Source organism: Leptosomus discolor, chromosome 14, assembly GCF_034619465.1.
Source record: "Leptosomus discolor isolate bLepDis1 chromosome 14, bLepDis1.hap2, whole genome shotgun sequence".
Classification (NCBI taxonomy): domain Eukaryota; kingdom Metazoa; phylum Chordata; class Aves; order Leptosomiformes; family Leptosomidae; genus Leptosomus; species Leptosomus discolor.
The window spans coordinates 11,065,022-11,086,822 of record NC_141404.1 but is presented as its reverse complement, the minus strand read 5'-3'; the positions used below and the strand labels follow the sequence as shown (position 1 = coordinate 11,086,822).

The following is a 21,801-nucleotide window of genomic DNA, read 5'->3' as shown; positions in this document are numbered from 1 at the left end:
CACGTCTGCTGGGTTTTTTGTTGTTGTTTTTTAATTAGAATATGCACAAAGTAAGAATGCATATATGGCAATGAATTACTGTTTGGGTTTTTCCTCTACTAAGACATGTGACCAAATAATTATTATAACTTAGTAAAGTGCAAGTTAAAAACCCACAGGAAAGGAATTACATTACCTCTGATGAGGAAAAAATAAAATGGTTGGGAGACGGTCTGTCATAAATTCCCATGGAAGGTCATTTCGAGTGATATCAATTCTGTTAAGAAAAGACACAGTGATGAAGAGAACAGGCAGATGAATAATCTGTATTGTCTTGTAAAACTCCATTTTAGGGACTGGAAGAAGGAAATGCAAATACCTGTGAAAGTAAGTCTAAACTCAAAAATCGGTTGTGCGTATGAGTCAGCAGAATTAATTACCAATACTCAAGATGATGAATCTCAGTTTAACAAGTATCTGTGGGTTGTTTTTTTTTCTTGCTAGAAAAATAAGTACAGTATTCCAACTGCTTTCACTCAGCAATTAAATCACAGTTGCTCATTACATACACACCTTCCTTCTCTGAAACAAACAGTCCGGCCTAATGGTTTCAACACATGACTTAAGTTTTCTTCTGTTCACTAATTTGTTCCTCAAGTACAACTCTACAAATATCTTCCCCTCAAGTAGTTTTGGAAGTAAACTGCTTTGCTTCTTCCAAGGACAAGCACATTCTTAAAGGCACAATTTTTTCTAAAGCTCTACATAGAAAGGAACACGAGATTTTGTGACTGAAATACTTGTTCAACTGCTTGCTATGGTTTTCTCTGCATTTTTAGGTTTTCTTCAATTACAAATAAAATTCTTATTAATTACAACAATTTTATTATAGACAAAAGCACAGATGATCACATCAGCAATACTGCAATATAAATAATACAGCAAATGAGAGAACTTCAAAGTCAGAAAGCAGAACGGCTGTAGATTCAAGAGTAGCATTACATCAGTGGGAATAAAGGCACAACTATAAACAGGTGGTAACTCCAGATTTCTAACCAAATTTTTTTCCTATACATCTCATGATGCCTCCTGGAATAAGTTCAGTCAGAATGAAACAAGGATGCAATCAGAGCAGACGTTGTAAGTATTGATGTATTATTAAACACATGAACAAGAACGTTTGGGTTGCACAGAAATATTAAAAACCATGGAAATGCTAAACAAAGACATGTATTTTTTTATGTGTATATATAAATTTTTTTCAGATATTTTTTATATATATTTTTATACATTATACACATGCATATATCTATATATCTATAAACTTTTTTGGGCTGGGATGGAGTTAATCTTCTTCACAGCAGCTTGTATGGTGCTATGTTTTAGATCTGTGATGAAACTAGTGCTGGTCACAGGAACGCTTTGGTTATTGCTGCACAGCGCTTCCACAGCACCAAGGCCACCTCTGCTTCTCCCTCTGCCCTGACAGTGGATACACTGGGGGGTGGAGACACAACCAGGCAGATGACCCGATCGAACCAAAGAGCTATTCCATACCATACAATGCCATGCTCAGCAATAAAAGGGAAAAAAGAGGGAGTTTTAGGGGGGTTACCCATCTTTTACTTGGGAACCATCTAGGCACTGGGCTGCCCCTGGGAAGCAGTGAGTGATTGCCTTTGCATCACTTGTTTTGCTTTCTTCTCTCTCCTTCCACTTACTCCTTCAATCATTAAACAATTTTGTTTTGCTTTCTTTCATCTTGACCTCCAAGTTTTCTTGGCTTTATTCTTCCTTTCCTCTTTCCCCGACCCACTGGGGATGGAGGGGGGCAGTCTGCGAGCACTGTGTTGTGCTCAGCTGCCCACCAGGGTTAACTCACAACAGTAAGTATTTTGCCTGACTCACACAATTTCTCAAATACAGTACTACAGGATAAAATTATTTGCTACAAATTATCAGAGAAAGGGGTAAAAATTATTTTCTGCTGCTGTTTTATTATAGGAAGCTTAAAAATTAATTTTAATTAAACTGCCTAACTACTGCAGTGAGACTGAAAACCACCAAGTTTATACAGAGGAAAACAAAATAATGCATTCAAAGCGAAATGAAGCAGACAACATTCACATCTACTATTGCAAGACTGCAGAGAGAAAAAAAAAGTAATTATTTTCTAGGCTGATGATCTCAATGAACTTACGTTATTCTAGAGAGATGAAATTAGAATCTTTTTTACCTGGCCACAGTGAAATGATCCGGAGGCAAAAGCCGAGCAAGTTGAATAAAGATGTGATTAAGAGAAGCACAGAATCCACACCACTGTGCATAATAGAGCAGCAAGACATTCTGGAAAATTAAATGGAGAAGAGTTTGATTATCTATTGTAGTTAATCTGCAGTAAGGGATGACTACTCTTCACAACATCTAGAACTTGGAACCCCTAAAATGTGAAATGAAACTATATTCTAATGTTAATAAACTTTATTAATAAACGATTAACTGATGCCCTCTGACTACTGAGTTAACACACAAAAACTCTTGGGGAATTCTCTTCCCATAAAGAGAAAGACAAAATGAAGAGATTATTTAGTTTCAGATCATTTCCTTTAAATGAAAATGCACCAAAACTTTACTACACTTCCCAAGATTCTTGTGTAATCTTACAATTCCTATGTTATCTAACAGTGACTGTATATTTCATATGGGGGCAGGGGGAGAAGATGATTAGACTTTGGTTTTTGCCTCTAACTAGCAAAGCAGGAGTTAGGGCTCCTGGAAACCAATTACTGGAGATGCATACATTCACTGCAGACCTGAAAGACAATGGATACTAATCCTTACTATCACATCTTTAAGAAAAGGAAGCAATTTAACTATTGTTCAGGACGACATCTAATGTAAAGCAATTTCATGCAATTGGAAAGCTTTTACCTGTGAGTTTTGGTTTTTTTGCTGTGTGCTTTCAAATAATGCCTTAGGTTTAAAACCTTCTATTTTTTTTTCCATTATGTCTAAAAAGAGCTTAAAATTCTTTAACAAACTAAAATAAGGTTTTTTTAAAAATGTAATATATAGAAAAAAAAAGTAGTGGCATATTTATTTCCTTTGAGGTGTGAAACAGAAATCAGAATATTCTGCCACTGTGGCAGAAACCTGTCAAGCAATCAGTTGCACTGACTTTTTGATTATTTTAACACCAGAAGATGACCTTTTGCATATTTACTTAAGACCACACTATTCCGAATTGCCTTTTTTTTTAAAAAAAAATAAACCTTTGAATTGTTACAAACCAACATACTTTATGTTACAAATAAGCAAAGCACATAAATGTGAAAAAAGAACGAGACCCCCTCAAAAGTCGGAGCAACGATTTGCAAGAAACTTTGTCAGTAACAAGGTGTACCTTTTCACTCAAGAACACGGTGTCATGAAAGGTGTTAGTAGTCACTTCAGTGATTACATGCTGTTCATGAAAATGGACTGAAGGGTCATCAACAAGATGCCTTTTCAAGGGACTGTAGAGAACGCTGAAATTTTTTATGAAGTCCTCTGAAATGAAATTGATACATTACAAAATTATTTCAGTTTCACAAATATGTGATTTTGGCAGTTTTTACTTTGGAATTCAGAAGAACTTATAGAGAAAATACAAGTTCAAACCTGGTTTCATTCATTAATTTTTGACAGTTTGGCATCAACTCTTGATTAACCACCACTGATGTGAAAACAAGACAAAATTTTGCTGTTTGGTTTTTTTTGCTCATTATAGTCTTCTTCACTTACCACACTCCTCTCTAATCTTGCTTCTACTCCTATTCAATGTACTATAGTAATTCTCTAACCTCCTAATCTAACCACACACCTGGTAAATCATACATAGTATCCTCTCAACATTTTTCTCTCTCTACATAGTATTCAAGAATTTGGCCCTTACTTCGAAGGCTCCACTTAATTCCACATTTATTTGTATTTATTCTTTCATTTTTAATTACTTTCCCTGTAATTCTCCTTTTGCTTTAGACCTTCAAAGACTGTGCCATTCCCATGCCAATATGACCAGCTACCTTTTGTTTGCCAGTGACCACCTTCCTCTTCATTTAACTTTCTCCTTAGTTTTATGATATTTAACAAGTAGCTGGCCACTGGCAAAAATTTAAAACAAGCTCCGAAGCCCTCAACTACCTTCAGCTACACTACTCTGGGCATGGCCCATGTTCTCTAAATTGCTGCAAGATATTGATTGTATCCTTCTTTTCAACTTAGGCAGAGAAATATTATTCTCTGCATTAGAAAATAAAGAGTATTCAATAAGCAAGACAAAAGACACAATGTCAAACACACTAAAATAATTACTTGTTCAAATAGAAACAACTTGTGCTGGTATTTCCAGTCCAAAAACCAGGCCCAAGTAAAACTGGCACTTACGTACGTACATACATACAAAATACCAGATCATCAAGTTTCTCTCTGAAATGCAAACAGCACTATACATTTAATTTTATATTTACTATGCAGAATTTCATTAAATTCTGACACCAGACCAAACCAGGTTTTTTTCTTTCTAGATCTCCAGATGTTGAGTATCTATGCATGACTAAGTAACAACTGAAAGGAGGGGGCTAATTAAAAGATATACTCCTGAATTTTCAGAAACCATCTGTAAAAACTGAAATCTGTTAAAGGTATTAAACACAAATCTGTTTTGTTATTTTAAAATATCAAAAGTTAAAAGGCTTAAGGAAATAAAATTTTTTAAAAAAAAAAAAAAGCCAAATATAAATCACAGTGACTCCTTGACAAAATATGCAGAAGCAACAATTTCCTGTAAGTTCAAATGACGTGGAATAGAAATACACCGAGTGTTAGTCAGCAGAGAAATCCACATCATGCTCAGGATATCCTATGACCTGAAAAAAAATTAAGACAAAGTGTTGGGAGGAAGAAGGGGAAAGAAATATCTCCTCACTCCGATCTTAACTTTTCCTAAGCATCCTTTTATCGTCACTGGGGTTTTCATTTGTTTTTCCAGAATGTTTTTCTAGGGGGTTGGGATGGAAAGAGGATACAGGGCTGGATGGGATCCTTAATAAGAACATGGATATTTGTCGGTGTTGTGCGTATTTTAGCACTTACAGACTGATGGCAAAATGGAAGCGTAATTAATGCAATAAGAACTATACTGTTATACCTTCTTCAACAATTTATTTTAACACTAAGTTCACCTGAATTTACTTCAATTTTTACTCACACTGCTAACATTAAAAAACCCTGAAGGTGGACTCAGTTTTGCACATGGTCATGATAGCTAAATGTGTATGGTTAGGCATGTGGTGTCTTATGCAAATAATCAGCACTGCAATTGTTGGGTTGGTTCATTTTTTGGCTTGGAGTTTTCTTTTTTCTCCTCCAATTCAGTCAGGAAAGAGCATTGACAGATTTGGCCAAAACCACTTCAGAGCTCTACCTTGAAAGCGCACATATTTTTCAAAATAATTTAGAACTCTTTATAAGTTGGTTTCAAAGGACAAGAAGAAGGGCCAGTCTCCACTGGTAAGTGCGCAGTGAAATTGTGGGATATTTTGGTACTCAGAACAGCTGAGCAAACACCAACACCACCGTTAATAGACAAATGTCTTCTGTAATAGCAAATGTGTTAGATGCACAGTTGTTGGGTTTTTTTCCACAGGCAAATTAGTTTAGATTTTACTAATTCCTTCAATGCCTCAGGCAGTCAAGAATCACACATTTTGAGGTTCACTTATTCTAAAGCAAATTACTTTTGGTATATGAAACAGTTCTTACGTCATATAGAACATGATTCTATCGCTTGGTTAACTACTAAATAAATTAGAATAGCATGAATTACAATTCACAGTGTTGACTACAGTCTCACTTTTCAAAATGGCATCAAGTTTTCCATTCATAAGCTTACTCACAAATTTAATTTTCTTATTTCAAGCATTTGTACAGTGGATACCATACCCAGGGTAGGTCCAACAAGTGACTGATTTTGATCTAGGATATAGTGCACTTCTTCTTTCAGATCAACAATGGCGGCAAATTCCTTAAGATGAGTAGATCTTGATGCTCCTAGTCTCTCTGCGTATATCCAAAAAAGATTTGAATCCAGTAGATAGAGATTCAAGGTTTTGTTGGTCCTACAGCTCAGACCAGTAATGTTAGTGCCACTAATATGAAAGTCAGGAATAAAACAATTCCTATCCTCAATGTGAGGAATAGAATGTTGGGTGTTATCTTTCTTCCCATGGGAAGAAAATGCTACTTTGGGGGTCTGAAAGATGGTCTTCTCAGAACTAATGAAACTTAAAAAATGCCTGTTTACTGTCCTGCAACATGCAGTGTAATAGTTAAAGGGGCTGTAGAAACTTAAGAAATTGCTGCATTCTATGGTATTTGATATAACTTGAAAAAATGTATGTTCCTGGAGGTAGAAAGAGTCCAAAGCTGCTTCTATCTCTAAAAAGTTACAGTGTGGCACATGGACTTTATTTGGTTTGACACCAAGCGTCTGGTTAATGCAAAGCTCACAGACATTGTGAGTTCTGGATATTGAATGCCACTGCGGTAGCACCACTGTGTTACAGCATGGGTACTTGGTTATTGAAAACATTTCTGATAATTTCATATGTGCATCTGGTACAGAGGAATCAAAAGCTGGTGAATCAGTGTCTCCTAAGTGTCGAAGATCTGGCTCAGCTGCCTGGCTTCTATTACAGTTGTAGTATTCCAAGGCCACTTTGGTAATCTACAGAGGAGAGAGAAGAAAAAAAAAAAAAAAGCAAGATTAACTGTAGATAGTTCACTCAAATGCAGTAATCTTTGCAGGTTTAATAACAGATACACAATTAGAGATGGAATTTCAGAAACATGAAGTTGACTACTCTTCTCCTTCGTTCTTACAAAAAGTTACAGGAGGCTCAGACTCTATAATAAAGTTAAATTTTCAGATAACAACAAGCATCTTAAGGATTTTTTCAGTCCACTACACTGATCTCAAGGTCCTCTTTGCTTCATATTTATCACAGTGCAATAATACTACATTTTAAGGTTAAATCCCACTACATGAAGCATTAATCAGTACAGGCTCCCAAATTTCCCTTATCTTCCAATATGAGGAGAAAATATATAAAAGCATTCCCATATGAAAAGGGAATAAAGATTTTTCCTGGTATAGATGCTGCACAAATTTTGCAACAATCAATAACAGTGTTGAAGCAATGTTAGTATTCTCCCAGCCATAGGCATATAGCTGAATACTGCAGGTGTACTTTGCATATAGTAACACATGTAGCAACTTATTGGGAGAAGAAAAGAAAAAAGCCTGCCTTTCAGTGCAAACATTCCTGTCCTGCGCCACCATTTTGTTTTTCATAACCAAGGGGAAACAAGCAGCAAAAAAGGCATGTGTATGGACCACAGAAGGAATTCCTGTTCTAGGACATTAAAAACAGAACATACAAGAGAGGAAAATGAAAAAGGAAGTTTCCCTTCATCCTCATTTATCACATTAAACATAATCAAAACATAGAACATAAACACATTGCTTACACAAGAACACTTTGATACGAATCATTATGATTATCAAAGGGATGTCGAAGCATGACATCTAGGAGGGGTGCAGTGTCACAGGACCAATAGTATTAAGATGTGGTCTACAGTAACAGTTCGTTACAGTCTTTAAGAATTCATTGGTAGATGTTTTCATCCTGAAAATACTCAATTGAATACTTAAAAGAAACTTGACTACTCATAATATAATCTAGCCCAAAGATTTTGACTACCTACATAGAGAAACATGAGAAGAAATAATCAACAGAAAAATCAGATTTGCAATAAGAAATCTCATGTCAGTGATTTACTATCAGTAAAAAATTTTTGCTCTCAGAGCTTTCAACAACTTGACAGCCTTGTCCTCTGCAACTACCCTACAATCAAGTGGTTTCATTGCTTGACAAAACCCATAGGACAACTGCAGTAAACATCTCTTCCCAAGGTAAACAAGTTGCATAATATCCATCTACCAAACTGAAGCTATACAAGATCAACTGGAATATTAATGGAATACTGTGCATGTAAGTCAGCACTGCCACCAAAACTGAGCCCTGCTTTTCATCTTCCACACTGTCCTTACTGTTCTGGGATCACCACTGTGATGTGCAGCTGTGTGATAGACTAAACAGGACAACAGGTTCCAGCTGAAAAATAGCCCAGCGAAAAAAATTATTTTTCAGCCAAGTTAATTTCACTATCTCATTTACTGCACAGCTACACAAACTCCTGTCCTAGGCAGTTCAGAGACAGAAATAATGGCAGATTACAGGATATAAAAATCAGCTTAGTTCTGAGTAGTTTTTCAATTGGGCTGTATTTCAAATAACACTATGTGGTTTAAAAAAAGGTCAAATTTTCCTTGTGTAACCACCGCTGGAAAGATGGAAGAAGAGGAGAAACAAAATGGGGTGGACAAAACGCAATACATTCTTCCTCTTTCGTTTGGGCTATGTCAGCTGGAACAGAAGACCAGAGATCTGCATCTCCCACACAGCACTCACCACAAAAAGAAGGAAGTCAAGGAAAAGAGTTAAGTGCTTGTTCTAAACAACTGTTGACATGAGACAAGGACATGTGGTGTTGGATGCAAACCAACATAAGAGAGTTGTGATAACACGGCTTGAGAAAAAGTGGTTTTGAACAAAACTGAATACTTGGAACAGTGAAATAAAATGAGACACCTATCACAATTAGGCTGACTAGAGTTCTCAAGTTCTAGTATTTTTGAAGTAAAAAAAAAAAAAAAATTATTTCACTTACTTCATCTAAAAGAGGATGAATTTCTGCTAAAGGATTGTAAGGTATAAATATGAGAAGCGCTGGTCCTTTCTTCAGCTCATTGTTTAGAAGAAGGCTTTTTCCACCATGTGGTCTCAGCCAGCGTATAAGCATCTCTCGATTTTCTAGAGCCCACTTGCAAATGTTCTCAGCAGTATAGTTCATGATGTCATTTGGATAGATCTTGAAGGGGCAAAAAATAATTATTTGTCCTCACTTGGTTTAGTAACGAATGCAGTTCTCAAATATGGCATGCTTTGTTACTGTAATGCCTAAAAGTCTTCTTCTAAATTTAATGACACTATTCAGCGGGCTTCAGCTTTTCATATACCCTTTCCCTTTGGGAAATCTTTCTGAATGCTCATCAGATCACAGAAACACACACAATTTTGCAGGCAAAATGTATTCTACCAAAGAAGCTCCTCTTTCTTTTACTGCATCTTTACAATCTTTACTTTTCTCACTGGTATAAAATTTCTTTATAAGTGAAAGAGCTTAGTCTTTAAGTTGGTATCATCACATATCTTGATTTATGGCATATTAGAAAACTTGTTCCCACTAATCATTCACCATATTAACTCATTTTAAATTAGTCTTTTAAGATCCCAACATCAAGACTGCATTTGAAACTAGTATTTCTTATTACTGAATGTGGGGAAAAGGAATGCATAATAAAAAGCACTCACAGCTTCTAAGGTCATTTTAATAAATTAAGGCAAGTTTATCTTAAATAATTTGCACAGACAATAGTAGTTTTATGTATTTACCAGTAATTTAACCTGAAAAATCCATGTTTTCCCTCATCTCAATTGATTAAAATACATGTTACAATACTTATTTTCACAGAGTTTCTACTCATGGTAGCAGTGTGGATAGATAAGGTCTCTATGACAAATAGCAAATCTGAAAATTAGTGTTGTCAGTCTTAGTCTTCCAAAAATGAGGCACATGGATTAAAAGCTACCACAAATTTTCAAATTAATTTGCATGATTTTTCTAATCAGTGTAACGTCATACCTTTAAATCGAAATGCCAGTTTCCACTATTCCTACTATCTCCCCACAAAATCTTTGTCCATATCCTCATTCAAGTAGCCTTCTGACTGACTGAAACAGGTAGAAACTTTAGGGAAAAGTCTTTCTGTAGTCATTTCTGAGGTACTTGGGGTTTTTTGGGGTTTGTTTTGATAGAGACGATCAGCTTGGGTCCTGGGTTACTGTTTAGAGTAGCTACTGACTGGTAGAATGAAAATATGTATTACTGTACAAAAATATCATTCTTAAACATCCTGTATCCTAAAGCTCTGTGGAATGCTTATTCATGGTCTACTATGACAGAGCTTTGGTCTCCATGCACTGCCTCAGTCACTACAACATAAATCAAATACTCACCAGAGATGTGTTGACATGCCTATGCAAATACACACTGCCTGAATGCACCAAGGAGATCTCCTCTGCAACACGTTTATCCGTGATCACTCCAAAGCGTACTGTTCCAAGGTAGTCTGGAAGAGCAAATTTTCAGGTTTTAAATACAATTATACGCACTGAACTTCTCCTGAAAGCCTCAGAACACCTTCAAACCAAAACAATGAAATTGCTGTGTAAAGGCACAGAAATCTTACTGAATAGTAACTGCCAATATTGCTGATTAAGTGAGGCAGAAAAACGATGACAAGAGCAGGCAACAAGAACAAACGTGTTCCTCTTCTGCACTCAAGGTACAGAGAATGATAACATATTGTCCAAATTCTTGATTTGCTTATTAAATATAAAATCATAGATGCAGCTTGCTATGTGTCACGGCATCTCAAAAGCCAAGATGAGATATACATGTAAGGAAAAGGTATGAACATGGGCTGTTTAGATGATGTACATTTACAGTAAATATATATTATTTAAATACATATTATAGTTTTCTATATTCATAAATATGTACACACAAGGATAGAATGCTTCTCATCTTTATGTCGCAAAGAACTATCCCAACATATAAATGGGGAAATTACAGAACAAAATATAGGAGAACAGGCTCTGTACCGTATACCATGTCAGTGGCACAGTAAAAACCAGAATAATGGTATCGATTTTCGTCATTTGCTGACAGAAAAAGATCTCAAAAATGTGCTAATCCTAACTTTAAGTTCTATCCAGAATCTATGACACCCCCCAAAAAAAGTTTTAATCATATAAAAAATTTGCATATTTAAACACAAGTCGTCTTGTATTTTGATTATTAATGCAAAATAACAGGGGGAGAAAGCCCTTCTCATCATGATACCTTGTACCAACTCTGTAAACTCCATCCAAGAAAGCACTTTGTTGAATTCAGTTACAAAGTACTGACAAAGTCAAGTTCATCCTAATGCCTCTGAACCTGACATTTCAAATGTTGCATATGACAAACACTCTTGGATTTAACTTAAGTAAGTGCTAGTCTGATTTTAGCTCTATATGGGCTGCAGCTACACATTTAGATCTTTGAGGAAACTATATCTTAACGTATCCTTGAATAGCAGCCTGTCATATACTTTATTCCATGATGGCTGATCACGTAATAAGCCTTTCATGTAAGCAATCCTTGCATTGTAGTAAAAGACAGTCTCCTAATTAGATCAACATTAAGAAGCACTCAAAATGGATTCATTCCGAAGTTACAAAATATTTCAAAAAACTACTGAAGCCCATACACGTAACTCATTCACAGATGCCTTAAATTATGAAAATTAAGATTTTACCTTTCTTTAATGAATGTAATGCTGACGTGAAGAATGTTAAATAACCAGGTGGTTGAGGTGAAGCATTGAACTCAAAATATCCTAGAACTCCAGGCTGAAATAAGAAATAGAGTTAGTTAAGCTATTTTCAAGTACACATATATGGGGCACAGCAATCATTTGCCTACAGTAAACACAAGAGATTTTAAAAAGACAATGTTTACTGACGAACAGTCACTTTATGCTGCAAGAAAAAATTTAATATTAAAAGATTGAATGGAAATCAGTTCTAAAGTTATCATTGAAAAGCTATGTATGAGGAAGGGTTTTCATAGCTGTAGATGTGTAAGTTTAAAACCACTTATTTCCCATGTTAGCTATTAATAGTCACTAAAACCAATTAATATTTGCTTTGCAACTATTTTATGAGTCAGTTCCACCACCAACATAAGGGCCACAAGCATCATAAAGACTTCTTTTAGAAGTGAAATATCAAATGTGATTTTTCAGAATATAAACAACTTAAAACAGTAACACTTTAATTGTTCACTATGTTGCACATAATTAGCAACTACATATGAATTCACACATTTTGTATGTGGATACTTGAACTGCTAAGCCAACTTATCATCCCATCATTAAGCTATCAGTCATTGTAAATTCTTTCAGTATATCCTGCACTAGTCAGTGAGAGACCAGCTGCACAAAAATAATGACAGAGCCCCATATCCCACCTGCATACCCACAAAGTTCTTCAAATTGCCAAACAGACAATTCAAAATTTAGAAGACTCATCCCTATATAGGCCTATTGACTTTGCCACGTACGAAGCCTGAATGGCTTCAAATTAAATTCACAGGAGAATCTGTGAGAAGCTGATTCGGAACAAAGAGGTGCATAGTATCTAGACTTCTCCTGTTCCAAAACTTCAATTAAGTTTTGCTTTTAAATTTTGCAAAAGATAACCCACTAAAACTTATTATTAATTATGCTTTTTACTGCACCACTCAAATAGGTTGCACAAACTTTCAGGACAGAGTAACTAATGGAATTTGGGTATTTGTTTCCCAGTTCCAGCAGCGCATACAGAAAGAGCACTTGATACACAAAGCAAGAGCACTCTTGGGATTGCTGTGGAACAAAAAGTTTCCAGATCAGCCATTTGTGTGGCAAATAGATACCCACATAAGTATTTTCACTTGGTATTTCAGAGGCTGCTTTGTTTTTCTGTTGAGCTTTATATATAGAATTTTAAATTTCTTTTTAAAATATGAATGTATATTTTACCTGTAACTGTCATTAGTGTCAGTATGAATTAGTGATCTCAGGTTGTTCACCAACATTGCTAATTCCAACTACAACCTCTCTTTTTAGGCAGGAATTAACTTTCATGAATGAATGCTAAACACAAGACCCGTGTTCATAAAAATTCCTTATGAGGTACCCCAAGAAAATAATCAATAATAAAAATGAGATACAAGCAATTAGTGAAATTTCTGCAATAACAATTGTCAAGAATAAAAATATAAATAAAAGTGAAAACACAGCAAAATAATAGCACTCCTTGTTTTTTTAAACAATAAGCAGGTTAGTAATTAGTGTTCATCTTTCTCTCCTAGTACCAAATTACGACAGTAAAAAGAAACAATCCCTTACAAAAAAAAAAACTTCTAAAGCATTCAAGCGAACCAAAATAAAGAGACAGGTGAGATGTCCAAATTTTAGTTTCCCATTTCCTAGGACTATTTTTAAATACCATTACTGTTACAAAGCAAACTTACGGCACCAAATAGCAAATGAAAGAAGTGTCAAAAGTGACAGTAAAATGTGACAAGAAGCCAAAAGTCAGATCTGGAAAAACTTATAAAGTTATTAAAAAAGGTGATGTTCTGACTCTGACTGCCAGTTCTGTTGTACGCTAACAGCAGCTTAGGACTTCCAGATTGTGAAGAATAAGATGTGACCATAAGACATTTATGGAACACGTCTTTTCAATAAGAAAAAATTGTAGTGGGAGAATATATACTAGTGCTCTATGCCTCATCAGTAATCTGGTTAATTAATGTCCTTTTAATGATCATCCCAGAATAGTTAAAATTTGCTCCCTGTTCCAGGCTGCAATGATACACATGAGGAAAGCGTCTAAAATGCAGTATTTCTTCTCAAGTACCATGCAAATTTTCCTGTTCTTCTCAGAATGAAGAATTCACTTGCTAATACCAACTACTCTGTTCATTTTAACAAAACTGAACACTTCCAGGTGCTAGCAACTAACAAGGAATCTTGCTCCATACAGGTGAGATTCAAGTGTTACAGAAGCAACATCTCAATGTAAATACGAGGTTCCTAGTTTTGAATACAAGTATGCCAAGAGGAACTTGACAGCAGCAACTCCCACTTCCTTTCACGCAAGAACCTCCAAAACAATCAATAACTGCTGTAGCGACAGCTCCTGCATACACTTTATGTGGGCATCTACATACAAGCTGTTATTGATGATCAGCTACTTCCAGGCAACCATCTGTAGTTAACTACCTACATGCAGGCAGTTAGGAACAATCAGTTGCACAGGATACAACTTGCTGGAGAATAAAAATGTTAAAATGGGACATAGGGATAGTTTAAAGACATCGCATTAGGAGTGCTGGTGTTGCTAGAGTGGAGCTTATTGGAGTTTTTCTTTCCATGAAACTATTTTCATCACCTGTCTCAAACCAAGTGTCTGTAGGAAAGATTTTGGAACAAACCTGAGGATGTCAATACTGGAGAGTCATTAGTACCCTCCTAATGAAACTCATACAAAAGTACAAAATCACTAGTTGCAGTGTAGCCTATTTCTTGCTTGGTGTCTATACTAGAAGAATGGAAGGCAATGTGTGATGCCAATTAAAACAAACAAGTAACAGACTTGACAAGAATTTCAACAATTACAGAACAATAAATTCATAGAAACTGTAAGAACTAACAGAGATCTTCAGGTGAGTGATTTTTACTGGAGAACAGCCAGCACGGTTTTACTACCGAACCATGCCTCAATTCTATCACAGTTCTTGGAAGGAATGAGCAAGCATGTAGATGACTGATCCACTCAATGCAGCATACTGTAATTCCCCAAAAGTCTACAAGAAGCTACCAAACACACTGTAAGAAATTAAGGTGATAAGGAATAACACAGAAGGTACTCTTCCAGATTAGTATAAAAGACAGAAAACTACAGATAGAAGTTACTGTTTTTCCACAGTCAAAGACAGCCAGTCAGGATGTGTACTGACGCTCACATAGTTCAAGATTTCTATAAACGCTTTAGAAAAGGGAGAGAAGGGTGAGGAACAAAATTTGCAAAGGTTACTGGGAATCATTGAAACTATAGCCAACTCAGAAGAGTTGCAGAAAGACAGTATTAAATGACTATGAGACGAAAGCTTTGAAATTTAAAGGCCAATAAATGCAAAGTAATGGGAATAGAAAACGGGAAAAAAACCAACTCAGCTACTGATTAGGTTTTACAATTAGATAAATGCTTTTACAACTCAATTAAGTTATTTCTACCCCAATTTGTATGTATTTATTTTTATGTTTTGCCTATATTGCATTGAGGCAAAGGAGATCTTTTTTTTTTTTCCCCCAGAATCTCAGAATTGTGCAGGCAGGCAATTCCTGCCTCATTTTATCTGTGAACATAGGAAAGAAAACAGCAAGAGGAAAGCAATGTGTGATCTTTGGAAAAGAGAATAACCAATACTACACTCCACTAATTCTATACTGTAGAAATGCAAAGACACTGTTGATTGATACTGCACTAAATTTACATGTAAAAGTCTGTTCATTTTCTAATGATGTTAAAAACGTTGTGTATCCAGAACTGAAAGCAAATTCTTACATCATCATTTTACACAGGCACGACAGTACCCCACACAAGAGCAAGCTATTAAGTCAAATCCCCTTCTGGGTCAGACCCTACACAGCTGGTTAATGATCAGGAAGCATTTCTACACAAATAGAGCAAAGAAGAAAGCTGACACCAAGCTAAGACACATGCCAACTACCTCCCAGAGAGACCAACTCCTCCTCCACCTCTCCCAAACCCAGAAAATTATGAGCTCCCTGGGCACATCTAATTTTCGTAACTGAATGAAGCTTTTTGTCTAACTACAGATGCTGAACATTTTCTTCCTCCATGCCTCAGGAGGATGAGGCCATTTCTAGTAGACGGGTTAGTCAGCTGAAAACTGAGACAGGCCAGCTTGGATTAAAATGAAACTACTACATCTCTGCAGTTAGGAAAACAAAAGAAGTCCAATTATAGGTACCTGGAGTTATAGTAGGAACTGTGTATCTTTCTCCTGATGAAACTTAGATCTTCCTACACATTTCAAGATTTTAACTGCTTTCCAAACAGGATTTTTTTCCTTGCTCTCAAAAATTAAATTCGTATTCTTATTCAGTTCTAGTTTTGCACTTGTATCATTCCACAACCTCGAAAAAAAACCACCTTAAATAGTATCAGAGAATGCAGACTTTCGTGACTTGAACCAGGATTTTTTTCACGGGGTTTGTGCGCCCTCTTGTGAGATCAATACAGCATCTCACGATAGTCAGGATTTGGCTGAGGAATGGACATACCCACCATGTAACTAACAATTACTCTTACATTTAGCTGGATTCTGTTCATCACTATTTATTAGAATAAAAACATGCAAATTCACATTTGAATACAAGATAAAATACTGATAGATTTCAGTATCTCTTGGTGCAGTTGAACTTACAAAAAAATGCTTTGAGCATTTATCTTGGTACCTCTACAGCACTCATTAGCTCAGGCTTGTTAGCACGTTTAATGGATATCGATATTCAATTGAGTGTGGGTATAGCTCTTGGTTTTCTTTGCTGCATGCTTTTTTCTGTCAAAAGCTGGCTACTGGAATTTGAACACAAAATTAAAGCATCATGAAAGCAGACACTCAAAAGAGTCACAGATTAGATGGAAAAAGACAGCTATGGGCCTGAAGTCCTGGCTGTTAGCAAATTGACAGGCAACAATAAAATGCCCTTGAAACAAGAAATGAAGGGTACAATAGCTCTTTGAAGTGTAAAAACACATGCTGAGCAGAACTTCAGCTTGACAGGACACCCTGCAAAGGAATGACTGACTAATAACTGACCAACCTATTGCATACTCCAGGCGATACATAGTGGTATCCTTGAATAGAGAAACAAAACAATGAGTGACAACCAACTGCTCTGCCACCTACTGCTTCCTTAGTATAGGAGATCTTAACACCAAAGTAGAATGAACCAGCCAAGGAACAGAATGGGCACTGCCTAAGTGCACTCTGGGGATCAGCTACAAAGAGGTTCTTTTCAACTGAAATGTTAAAGTCAAAAGTAAATACCCCTAACATAAGCTTGCAGAACCCATTCCCTAGCAGAACACAGGACTGAAAACTAGATACTGATAATGGCAAAACTTTCAGAAAATATTCTGAGCTTCAAATCAATTAGCTTTTCAATGAAGAAATCCCAAAAACCTGGTCAAGCAGTAGACAGTGGGCAAAATGCGCAATGATCTGTCCTTTATAGTATTTTCTTTTTTTCCTTCTAAAAATTTACATTTTTAATATATAAAAGAACAAAAACAAAAAGAAGACACTAACCAACACTCTCAAAATAGCAACTAGTTTGTGCCATACATGCACTTCCTGTAACCTACTCTGCTCCTCAAATTTTCTCATTTCTTAAACACAGGAGTCACCTCCTGAATCGTATCTTCTACAAAATATATAAAGTTCCTCAACTTGCGTGGAAAGCATTAGAAATGTTCACATTCCTAACTGGTTTAAATGATGAATCACCGTGTTTATTTCTGGTTTAAAACTAACTTTTCCTTTGTGCCTGACTATGTTTGCCTCTCCACCCATCTTCACATAAAATTCTCTTTCTTAGGTCTTCTCTGTATCCCAGCTTCTGATCACTCAGCATTTGTTTTTCTTAGTGCAGTCACCTGGACTTGCACTAGCCAACACCCTGTTCCCTGAATGGATCTTACTGCATGAGCCGGCTGTTATTTTTGCATGACCTTCTCCCCTTCTTGCTTAATTTTACAGAGGCAGGACACTGAGCACCTAACGCCATAGTCTGGGAAATAACCTCAGCCTCAAATGACTGTGGAGCAGTATGACAGATCAGATTCCATTCTTAGTCCATTTCAGAAAAAAAGAACCAACAAACACTGAACACGAACAGAGACTGGGCATTTGGAGCCAAAGAATGTGAAGCACAGGAAGGGGGGGGGGGGGAGGGGGAAGTTTGAACATAGAAATAAAACTATCTGTTCAATTGCCAAGCAGTATTTAAAAAAATATTTTCTCGTTCCCCCATAAATTTGTCTTTTATCTCACATCTTTTTCCAATGGAAGTGCACCTCCTACTGTAAAGCAAATTTAAGCTTAATGACACTGATGACACTATGCTTATTAGTCACCTTTTGCAGACTACCAAGAAATAAGTCACATAACAGACCAAAACCCAAGCATGGCCAAATCTCTGTAAGAGCCAAAAAAATAATGGAGTTTTAGAGTGCCAAAACTGAAGCAGTGAAAGGACAACAGAATTGCTTGTGATCACAGAAAGTATCAGATCAGAGACAGATACACAGCTCACTACTCCTGACTCACAGTCCCCACTTAAAACACTCAAAACCTAAACCCATGAATAGCTCCTGAGGGACAAACAGCAGCGTGAGCAGCACAGCACCTACCCGTGGTAACTACCAGTGTGCATGCCGTTAGCTGTGGCAGCTTCCACTCCACAGCACAGGTCATGCTCCCTCCTGCAGCAGACCCAGTCGTTGGAACACACGACAATTCAAAGAGGAACTCTGCTTCCTTCTGAAACACTGGGAAGCCCCTCGCTTGTTTTGGCCACTACTATAGCACCAATTTGTTGATCAGGTTTTCCATTCTGCTCTAACAGCTTGGGGTTTAGTAAGATTACGGTATTTCTTCACTGTGCACTACAGAAATGAACAGTTATAAAGTGATTACAAATGGTTCTGTTTTAAGCGCACTTTGTCTAATTGGAAGTTATTAATCCACCACTATTGCTACCAATCTTGGCACCTCTGAATGCAACAGACCGAAAATTAATAAAACACAATATACCAGTGGATTAAAATCATGAAGTTAGAGCATACAAAGTGGTTAGGAGCCATTATTTCAACTGATTCCACATTTGTTTTTACTTAACAGACTATTTCTTTAAAAATTAAAGCAATTATTATATATTTCTCAAATGCTTTCCCAACTTAGACTGCAAGATTTTTGCAAAAAGATTTCTCCCTTCTTTCCTGTTCATAAGCAAATTTTTGGTGAGGTAACAACTTTGATTCTTGTTTCTACATATTGAAGTACTGTAAATTAAGAGCATCACTAAATCATGAGTCACTATACAGGGAACCAACATTATGAATTTGTCATTTCATATTTTTATAATTTTAACAAATTTACAGGGCACTGATTTCAGGATCCTGGAAATAAACTAGTACTTTGGAGCAGATGAAATTTAATTGTGAAACAAGTCAAACCCTTTCTGAACCACAGTGGTAAAGCTAGAGAAGAGAGACAAGTACCTCAAAATTTGAGAGGAAATCTAGTAATTTTGATCGAGACGAGATGTAGAGTAGTGGTGTCATCACCCGACGAACAAACTTTTCAATATAAACAGCACTCATAGGGCCTTTGTATTCAATTGGTCCAAAACTAGTACCAAAAAAAATAATAAAACATTAAGACTTAAATTAACAATAGAGGGAGTCTCTCCTGGGGGTGGCAGAGATAGGAGTTACATTGACAGCATGCTCAGCCTCTAGGGAATTGCTCTTCATGTTAATTAACAGTGGCTTCCGTAACTGACAGAGGAGTTGTGTTACCAGACTTGAAGTAGAGCACAGAAACTGCAGTGCCTAATGCAGTGCCTATGGATAGGTGCAGTGTGTTGGTGGGGACGAAGGGATGGAGATCACCTCTGAGTCCCGTCAAAGAAGTTGGTACAATGCAGGTATGAATTATATGATCATATATATATATCTTCCTGCTTTGTCTGAAGCAAATACATGTAATTTAAAAATACAGATCTGAAAAGTGTCACTACTTTCACTTGATTTTTTAAAATCTTTAGAAAGTTCTAACAGTACCAATCTGAAAACTGCAGTACTTTTACATAGACTTTTACAAGTAGCACTCAATAAAGCAGGATGAATCCATTCATGCTGCTGCTGAACAGACTCAGCAAGTCTACAGTTTCTCCAGCAGCCATCTCATAAAACAGCTCACGCCACCTTAGGAGCTGCTAAAACAGAAGGCGGGTTGGGCCTTGTGGCTACGATTTCTAGAGCTTCTCCTTCATCCCCTTGAAATCCTGCATCTGGTTTATTATCATTAGGTTGGAAAAGCATCACCGTCCAAAATGAAATCAAACACAAAAAGCATGAGGAATTAGTTCATTCCCACTGAAGAATTTCATGTGATGCACTGACACTCTGAAAAATATCAAACTCGCACTGAGATACCTGTATTCAGATGCTTTGAAATGGTCTTCTAGAGCCCACTAGATTATTCTACATCCCACACTAGTTTATTACCAACCTTTGTCTTAACAGCCACATGCACTGCTTCAACATGTCACATGCCTAGAACACAACACTTGAGGTTTAATATCTCAGGCATGAGGGGTGCACTGCCCTTTGGGGTTTTTATGAAGCATCAATATGAATGTACGTCTCATCTTGTTGCAACTCTGTTTAAGGTTACTGACAATACCCAAGTGTTTAGAAGGCTATTGTGTTGTAATTTCAAGATCAAGTAAGTTTAAGTCAATGTACATCCAAGTGGGATTGTTATCACAGTCTGAATTATGCCAGTGCCATCTGTGTCTATTCCAAGTTCATCTGACAAAGATCAGGATTGTTCCTCCTCAATACGTGCATCACCCCTAAAAACCTCAATCAGCCTCTGTAATGGAAGAGAGCTGCAGTTCAAGACTAGAGTACACAAGTAAAATGCAAGTGATGAAATGCATCCAGCTCTATCGTACCTTGCATTAGAGACTGTGTTTCCTTACCTTCTGCTCCACACACAGAGTGGGAAAAAAAAAAAAAAGGATAATGCATACAAATACTAAAAAATAAAAGTGAGATTGTATGTAATTTCATACAGTGATTTCTCAACATTAGGAGAACAGAAAAGTGAGTGTAAAGCTCAAATTCAGAAGAAAGTCTTCAGTACATACTGCCATTTAAATATGCACTTAAATTCCACTAACTTCAATAGCCCTTAAGTACCTACTTTATTGCTGTCACAAATTGGGACCAGTTGCTATAATCCATCCACGGAGCAAACAGACAATTGAAATTAATATATAAATCTGAATCCTCTACTTCTCATTGGACACAGAATTTCCAGGAGATGCACAGGCAACAGAAAATTTCATTAAGGCTGAAGAATTGTGCAGCATGTCATTTAACTGACATTTACAGCCCTTCTTGACACCTAAGTAGCATACAGGATGAGCTTCACGCAGAATCTCCTCCTCTACAACTGTCTGCTATAGCCATAAATGTAGTATTTTCAAAATGCAACATTTTATACAACATCTCTGTTTCCCAAAATAACAATAAAAAAGCCAGACTGTACGTATGAAATCTTACCTCCGATGGTATAAGTGTATCACAGGAAAATAAAAGAAATGCTTCTGCTTCCTGCATTTTCCCTGGTTCCACCAGCAATTTACAGCCACAAACAGCACCTGCACAACAGGTAAAAATTTGCAGCTAACAAAGTACATTACTGTGACCTCCTTTATCTAATACGCATTTTGTCCAACACACTCCATCCGGTATTTTCAGTATCTTTTCAACTCAGTATTCCATATCTGTTTCTCTCAATTCTATCATACAAGATTTTTTTCTTTTATCATTTTGCAACAGCAATACCTTCTGTCAATTTTTTTCTAGTTTTTTTAAGCTTCTTAATCTAAATCCTTCTGATTTATTTACTTGTCATAATCCGTATTAATTACTTTTTCTGCAGAGCGGAGCTCAACGAGCAGAGGTTTAGGACACCTGTACCTGTGAAGAGTTCACAGCTAACCAACTGCTAGAAAGCAGTGCTATGGCTGCAATCTTAGGTTATTACCAGTGTCTCCAACGGTCCTGGAACCGGAAGCGAACTCCCTGCAATCTCTGTCTGAAGGCAGGTGAA

General features: G+C 36.6%; 1 protein-coding gene across 2 annotated transcripts in view; it reads right to left on the bottom strand.

The window, feature by feature from the left end:
* The window catches only part of TXNDC11 (thioredoxin domain containing 11), a 34,033-nt gene that overhangs the window by 7,190 nt on the left and 5,042 nt on the right, over nucleotides 1-21,801 (bottom strand). For both annotated transcript variants that reach the window (XM_086472976.1, XM_086472977.1), the window contains 9 exons: nucleotides 21,249-21,346; nucleotides 19,173-19,302; nucleotides 11,567-11,660; nucleotides 10,221-10,333; nucleotides 8,812-9,012; nucleotides 5,962-6,745; nucleotides 3,383-3,528; nucleotides 2,216-2,325; nucleotides 176-256 (listed from right to left, as the gene is read on the bottom strand). In XM_086472976.1, the coding sequence (XP_086329102.1) occupies nucleotides 176-256; nucleotides 2,216-2,325; nucleotides 3,383-3,528; nucleotides 5,962-6,745; nucleotides 8,812-9,012; nucleotides 10,221-10,333; nucleotides 11,567-11,660; nucleotides 19,173-19,302; nucleotides 21,249-21,346 (1,757 nt within the window). The remainder of the gene's footprint in view (nucleotides 1-175; nucleotides 257-2,215; nucleotides 2,326-3,382; nucleotides 3,529-5,961; nucleotides 6,746-8,811; nucleotides 9,013-10,220; nucleotides 10,334-11,566; nucleotides 11,661-19,172; nucleotides 19,303-21,248; nucleotides 21,347-21,801) is intronic.